This window comes from Phalacrocorax carbo, chromosome 3 (genome assembly GCF_963921805.1).
Source record: "Phalacrocorax carbo chromosome 3, bPhaCar2.1, whole genome shotgun sequence".
Taxonomy (NCBI): Eukaryota; Metazoa; Chordata; class Aves; order Suliformes; family Phalacrocoracidae; genus Phalacrocorax; species Phalacrocorax carbo.
In genome coordinates this window covers 28,818,951-28,825,889 of record NC_087515.1, presented here as the reverse complement: position 1 = coordinate 28,825,889, position 6,939 = coordinate 28,818,951, and the positions used below count along the sequence as shown (strand labels likewise).

The 6,939-nt window shown below is 63.5% G+C and overlaps 1 protein-coding gene across 2 annotated transcripts; it reads right to left on the bottom strand.

Moving 5' to 3' along the window:
* Positions 1-2,499: 2,499 nt before the first annotated feature.
* On the bottom strand, positions 2,500-6,736 carry HLX (H2.0 like homeobox). Of its 2 annotated transcripts, XM_064446303.1 has the most exons (4): positions 5,674-6,736; positions 4,892-5,071; positions 4,236-4,420; positions 2,500-3,421 (listed from the first exon to the last, which is right to left on the bottom strand). In XM_064446303.1, exons 1-4 carry the CDS (start codon positions 6,260-6,262, stop codon positions 3,068-3,070), a joined length of 1,308 nt encoding a protein of 435 aa, XP_064302373.1. In that variant the 5' UTR covers positions 6,263-6,736; the 3' UTR covers positions 2,500-3,067. The 2 variants fall into 2 exon arrangements, with proteins under 2 accessions (XP_064302373.1, XP_064302374.1); XM_064446304.1 differs by lacking the exon at positions 4,892-5,071.
* Between the last annotated feature and the right edge of the window lie 203 nt (positions 6,737-6,939).

Sequence of the window (6,939 nt, the reverse complement as noted above, 5' to 3'; positions counted from 1 at the left end):
TAACCTCAGCCCTGCAGGACCGGGCAAACTCCCTTCCCTGTCGAGACGGGCGCAAATCCCTCCATCCGCGCATCTTTCCTCAACCTCGTTTTCGTGGGTTTGCTGTACCTGCCAGAGGACGCGCACGACGGGAGCGATGGGGGGAAGATTTTTTGTTGTTGTTGTTTTTCCCTATCGGTGGCGGAGAGGAAGAAGCCCTCCCGGCTCCGCCGCCCGGCCAGAGCAGCAGCCCGAGGTGCGCGGAGCTTCCCCGGGGCAGCGGTGCGCGGAGCACCGAAGCCTGGAGGAGGAGGGGAAGGGGGGGCTACATCAGGCGCAGGGCGAAGGAATTTTAGCCTGCTCTTTCGTTTGGATCTGAGCATCTTTCTCCGCAGCCCGACTCTCGGCAGGGTTATTTTTCCCCTTTTGCCGCGTTATCTTAAAAAGGTGCTGTAAAGGCGCTGCCCTAGCTCGCTCCCCGACCCGGGGGCCAGGGAGGCATTGCTCTCCCGTTATTTGGGGAGGCTGCGGGGGGAGCCTGCCCCCGCGCAGCCAGCCCTGCACTTGGAGGAGACGCAGTCCTCTAACCCGAGGGGGAAGAAACGCTGTCCCGAGGCGCTTTTCCTCTCTCATCTGACAAGAGCCACCTCAAACCCCTCTTTCCCGCGCGGGTTAGTTTTTAAGAAACAAAAGCAAGAGGCGAACAAATTCCTGCGTGTCCCTGAGCCGCACCGCGGTGGTTTATCGGAGTAGAAACAGTCGTGTTTCGCTGGACATCTGTCCCACGGCTTCCCTTACTCTTAGGGGAAGTTACAACCCCTCGCAGCAACCCCCGCGCTGACGGGCGCAGCAGCGGCCCTGGGAACAGCCACGGGCTGGAAGCGAACTGCAGGGCCTGCTCCGCGCCCCGAAAAACCGTGACAACCCCGTTTCCTCCCTGACGGTGTCTTAAAGGCAGAGCCAATTTTACAAGCCACTTCCAGCGCCTTCCCCCGATGCCGCCCGCTTCCCTGTCCCATCAGGGCTCGGATGGGGACGGCGCTGCAGGCGCACTGCCCTGCGCGGGATCTACGCGGTCCCCCCGGACATCCCCCCTGCCCGTTGTGACTCCGGCGGAGTCTCTGCCCTCTCGTTTACACCTTATTTACCACTTCACCCGACCCCTTTTCGCCTCAGCGAGTCGGCCTCTTGGCTCCTTTCCCCCCGGGGCTTGTGCCGAGGGGTGCTGGCGGCGTTTCCTTCTTCCCCAAGCTTTTACTCCTGCCCGAGTCCCCCTGCTAGCGGGGGTGGCCCCGGGGACCGTGTCCTCCCCGGCAAACGCCCCCCGGCCCCGAGGGATTTCTCGCCTGAGCCCCAAGGAAGGAGCAGGTGAGGGCCAGGCATTCTTCGGTCCTTCACCTTATTTCTCCGTCTCCCCTTTCTTTCTAACGGTGTCACACGCTCAGCGCCCATCGGCCCAGCGTGGGGGGACACGGACACGGCGGGACACCGGCTTTGCTTCGCCTGCCCTCGCCTTAACCTCCCTGGGCAGGATCAGGCCTCCCTCGGCCCCACGCGTGTTTGAAAACAGAATTGCTCCCGCTAGGACCTCGCAGAAAGCCCTGAGGCAGAAAACTCGCTTCCCAGTGGGCAAGGAGAGGGGCTCCTCACCGCTGCGCCTTTCACTTTCACCCACACTGCTTGGGAAGGGAAGAGGGGGAAGCAGGCTGCGTGCCCCGGGAGGAGCGGAGCTCCCAGCACCGCGGCGCTTAATTTTTTTTCCCAAGGAGCGAAGCCGAGGACGAACCCGAGCGGAGCTGGCGGATCTCGGCTTGGACCCCAAGGGACGCCCGGCGGAGCCGCCTGGCCCCCGCCCCGGGGCGCTCCCTCCCGGGGGGGCACCCAGCCCCGCACCGCCCGCCGAGGGATGGGGACAGGCCGCCGGGGGCTTCGAGCTCCGGCTCGCCGCCGCGGCCCGATCCTCCGCTCGGTCCCCGCGCTGCGCAGAGCGCGTGCGTGACGTCACAGCACGCCCCCCGGGCCGCACAGCCACGCTGTGACGTCAGAGAGCACTACCTCCCCACCCCGCCGCGGGAGGTGGGGGGAGTTGCGGAGAGGTAAACGGCAAATCGGAGCGACGCCAAAGCAAAGCAAAGCAAACAGCCCCCCCCTCCCCCGCACCCCCAAACGGCCCCGCCGGCTCTTGGCAGCGCCCCTGAGAGCCGCGGGGATTCACGCGGTCCAGCCCCCCCTCTGGCATCGAAATGCAAATGCCACCTCACGAGATACATATACGTACGCACGTGGGGATCTACAAACGTAAATGGCAACTTTCTCACCAGGGGCACAATCTGTGTAATCAAATGTGGTCCTTCTCATCGGCTCCGTTAGAAAAAGAAGGGGGAAAGGGAAGGTGGGGCAGGAAGAAGGCTGCCCTGGGAGGGTCTCGAGGCGAGGGGCTGCAACGGCCGCCTCTGAGCAGGGCGAAGGGAGCCGGGGCAGCCTCACCAGCCCGCTCCCCTGGTCAACAGACTGACGTGGTTACAAACCATAGCAAACATTTTATTTACAGGAGATATATATATATATTTATATATTTTGTCAGTGCAGTATTTCTTGGCCGGATTATTCGAAGCAACACGTTGCAACCCATGAGGACGTTGGGAAAATACTTCACATTGTAACTTGTTTTGGGGGGAGGGGAAGAGAGGGATTTCGGAGCACGTTCTCTGAGTCCCTCGCTCAGATTTTCCCGCAGAGGACGAGGGGCGGGAGACGGAGAATAAAATAAAATTTAATTAAAAAAACCAAACAGGAAAACAAAAAAAAAAAAAAAACCAGAGCAATCCCGCTCTCCTCCGGAGGGAGAGGCGGCCGCTTCACGCACAGCCGGCCCGGACCCAGGGCTCCCCGCTCCGCCCGCGTCCTCGGCCGCTTGCCCCGGGCCGGGCCGGGCGCTGGCAGCGGGCGGGAGCGGGCCGGTGCCGGGCCGGTGCCCTGCCGTTGCCGTGCTAGTGCCCGGTCGGCCTTGCCGCGCTCCCGGGGCGGAAGAAGGCAGATAAATTAGCGCGCAGGTCCCGGGCGCGGTGCGGCGGCGCGGCCGCCCCGTCTATAGGCCGCTCCGCGGCTCGGGGCTGGCGGCGGCGGCGGGCGGCGGGGAGGGGAGGCCGGTGCCGCCGGACGGTTTGCCGAGCCCGGCGGCTGGCAGGCTCCGCTCGGCACCCTCAGTCCGTTCCGTGTCGCTGGGGGCCATGTCGAGGGAGTCGGGGTCGCTGCTGTCGCTGTCGCCCTCGGAACGGCTGGGGCTGCGCTCGGGCTCCCCGGCGGCGGCGGCGGGCGGCCCGCCGGCTCGCTGGGCCTCCGGCTCCGGCTCCGGCTCCGGCAGCGGCTCCTTGTCCTTCTGGGCCTGCGCCTCCTTGGAGTGCCGCCACTTCATCCGCCGGTTCTGGAACCACACCTTCACCTGCGGCCGCGCCGCCCTTAGACGGGCGCCACGGCCCCCACCGCGCCCCGCGCAGCCCCCGGCCCCGGCGTCTTCCACCGCGGACGGGTAGCAAGGGGAGAACAGGAGGCGCCGTCCTCACCTCCCTCTGCCCCCACCGTTATGCCACTATGGTGCCTTTAGTTTGGTTTTTTTTTTTCCCTTCTTCTTCTAGTTCGCGTGTTTAAATATAAAACGCCCCCCTTCATTCCCCCCTTCCTCCCCCCGTCCTTTCTACTTCTTCTTCCAGGAAACCAAATCTTGCTCAAGAAACCACAGCGTTATACAATTCTGTGCGCTGCGGGCCCTCAATAGTGGAATCATTACAGAGTGGCGTTTAATGATTCCGTTTGAAGAAGAGTTTTCACTTCCCCAGAACTAAGGATTTCACAACGCGAGGAGAGATTTAGAAAAAAAAAAAAAAAAGGAAAAGAAAAAAAGGGGGGGACATTAAAAATAGTGCTTTTGCTTCTACTTCCTTTGACCTAAACTGCCTCCTACAGCGAGTTGCACTTCAATAAAGCGCAAGCTGGTGATCTGCCCCGACCCTCCTCGCCCCTTCGCTCGGCCTGCTCCGCGGCACCCGAAACAAAGGTGAAAGCTCCGCGCCGGGCCGCGGAACCGGCGCACAGGAGATGCTCGGGGCGAGCTCCCGCTCCTCAGCCGGCCCCGCCGGGGGTCAAGGGAAGGGAGAACGCTCTGCAACACACACACCCCATACCCCCCCACCCCCGCCTCGCTCCGTATCCCTCTAAACTGGAAGTAAGATTCGAAATAAAACCGAAGCCGTTCTTACTTGAGCATCTGTCAGTCCCAGCATCGCCGCCAGTTGCTTTCTGTCCGGTTTGGTGACATATTTCTGGATTTCGAACCGTTTTTCTAAACCTTTCCTCTGCAGGTTGGAAAAAACAGCCCTGGACCAGGAGCGTTTCCTCTTGTACGTCTGGGGCAGCGTGTCCTTGGTTAAAACTGCGTACGGACCTGGGCGGGGGGGGAGAAAAGCGGGGAGAGAGGGAGACGGCGTTTTAATATTGATGCGTAAAAGGGAACCTTAAATCGATCAAAATAAGAGCTGGGCCGCGGTGTGCGGGAAGGCCCGGGCCAGTGCGGCCCTGCCTGCCGGCTGGGTACGAGTCCTGTCAGCGGGCACTTCCTCGGGCAAGGACGGAGCGTTTCGGCACCCCAATTTCTTCCTCTCCCCACTTCCCGCCCCTTCTCTCTCGGCCCAGGTATTATTTTGGCACTAGAGGGGATGATCCTCCGGGTCGGGCCCTAGCCGGCTCTTTCTCCCCCCCCACGCCGCCCGGCTTTTCACCCAAAACCTGAGCCTCGCTAGCGAACGTAATCCCTGGCCTTTCAAAATCGAGGCCCTCCGGGAGGAGGGGGCCTGGGGGCTGCTCCGGGACGGAGGACCCTGCCCCACGGGAGGGCCGACGAGGGGAGGAGATGTACCTGGAAAAGTGTCTTGAAACTGGTGCTGAACTGAACTCCTTGGGTTTGTGTTTAAGGGACCCAGGATGGCAGAGGCCTCGTTAATGGGGTCTAGAGACGCGAAGAACTGGCCGGCGGAAGGCTGCAAGTTGGGGAGATGAACCCCAGTTTGGCGGCTGGTAGTTAATAAGGAGGTCAGATCTGTGAGCACAGGAACAAGGAGAGCTCTGTTATACCGCGGTCGAAACCGACACCCCGACAGGCTCCAAGCAGCGGGGCCGGGGCCGGGCGGGGGGGCCGGGGTGTCCCCAGCCGGAGGGGCTGGGGTGGGGGTGGGGGGGAACCGGGCAGCCGCCTCCTCGCCCCGGGGTCTCTCCTGGGGGGAGGCGGCCGTGCCCCGGCGATCAGACACCCTCCAGTATATCTGTTCCCTTGGCCGGGATGTCTACATGCCGCGCGGGGACAGGGGTTGCGGGGAAAGCCTTTACCACGGGCTGTGCTCCCCGATGCGAAGCCCCGGGCCCGCCTGGGGAAGCGGGGGCCGCTTCACTACTATTTTAATGCTATCGCTATTTTTCCCAGCGGGGCAAGTCTAGGCCCTCCGCGGGGCCGGGGCGGGGGGGTTTGGGGGAGGCCGCTATCTATTAGAAACTCGGGTTTATAACGCCGGTTTTAATAACCCTTTTCGCGGCTGGATCGAAAAAGTTCTCAACCCGCGGGTACCCACAGATGCTAAAAATAATAACGCGAGATAAACGCGAGAGGACGACGCGCGCGGGCAGCGGCGGAGCCGGCCGCTGTACCTCTCAGCGTGTTGCCTTCCTTGACTTTGGGGTCAAACTCCGACGATAAAATGCGGTCGATGCCGAATTTGAGGTCCTTGCTGGCGGGCGCCGGCGCCGAGCCGTGCGTGTGGCCGCCCGGCAGGCGGGCGGGGGCCGGGGCTCCTCCGCCGCCCGCCGCCGCCGCCGCCGCCGCCGCCGCCGCCGCCGCGGGGGACCGGTGTGGCGGGGGGCGGTGGTGGTGGGAGTGGTAGGCGGCGGAGAGCGGCGAGAGGCGCGGCGGGAAGGCGGCGGCGGCGGGGGCGTCGGGGGCCACGACGGGCGTGGGCCGGAGCGGCGAGGGGGTGGCGTGGAAGGGACCGCCGTGGTGGACGCTTCCCAAAGTGGCCGGCATGCCGGTGGCGGGACCTCCGGGAAGGCTGTCGGCGGGTCCTCCCGCCGCTTCCCCGCCGGCGTGGAGGATGTCGGCGATGCAGAAGGACGGTTTCTTCGCCGCTCCGGCGTCCAGAGGGAAGCAGCCGCCGGCTGCCGGCCCCGATGGCGAGCAATAAGCCGCTGACCACAAACTGAAGTTGGAGGCGTAGAAAGGAGCCAGCCCGGCCGTGTACATCCTGCCCGGGGAGGGGACGCGCCGCTCTGCAGCTCAGCTCCCGGGGACGCGCCGCGGAGCTGCCCGCTGCCCCGGGCGCATGGGGAGGGATGGAGGGGCGAGAGGAGGCTGGCGGAGCACTTGCCGGAGGGGTACAGAGGGATAATCAACCAAAAAAAAAAAAAAAAAAGAAAAAGAAAAGAAAAAAGAAAGAAAGAAAAAGTCCCCAAAACCCACGGCGAGACGGAGAGAGCGAGCGGGCGAGGAGCGGAGCGGCGCAAACAAAACAAACCCAAACCAAACCCCCTTTCCTCGCACTGGGGGAAAAAAAAATTACAAAAAAAATATCCACCCCTCCCCAAAACTTTCTCTGGCAGCGACACTCCCGGCTCCGGAGCAGCCCCCGTTCCCTCCCCGCGCCCAATCCACGATCCGCGGGGCCGGGTAGCACCGCCCGCCGACACGCCCACGCAGGGCCGGGTCGCGGGTACGGGACACCGCGCCGCCAGCGCGCAACTGCGTCCCGTACCCGCTACCCTGCCAGGCCCAGTTTGCCCCTCAAGGTACCCCCCCCATCCCTCTCACACCCCCTTAAATTCTGCCCTCGACTTTGAAAATCCCCCACCCAAAACCAGCGCAAGGGCGCTGCCCTTGCCGCCACGATTTCCAAACGTTTGAAAGAAATGCGCAGGAGAATT

Bases quoted from the DNA above. Each gene is read 5' to 3' on its own strand.
- HLX (XM_064446303.1), bottom strand. From the start codon at position 6,262: ATGTACACGGCCGGGCTGGCTCCTTTCTACGCCTCCAACTTCAGTTTG. The intron at 4,421-4,891 runs GTACATCTCCTC...CCCCCCGCCCAG, and splicing joins GTTTCAAGACACTTTTCCAG to GTCCGTACGCAGTTTTAACC. The intron at 3,422-4,235 runs GTAAGAACGGCT...GCGCGGCCGCAG, and splicing joins TGGGACTGACAGATGCTCAA to GTGAAGGTGTGGTTCCAGAA.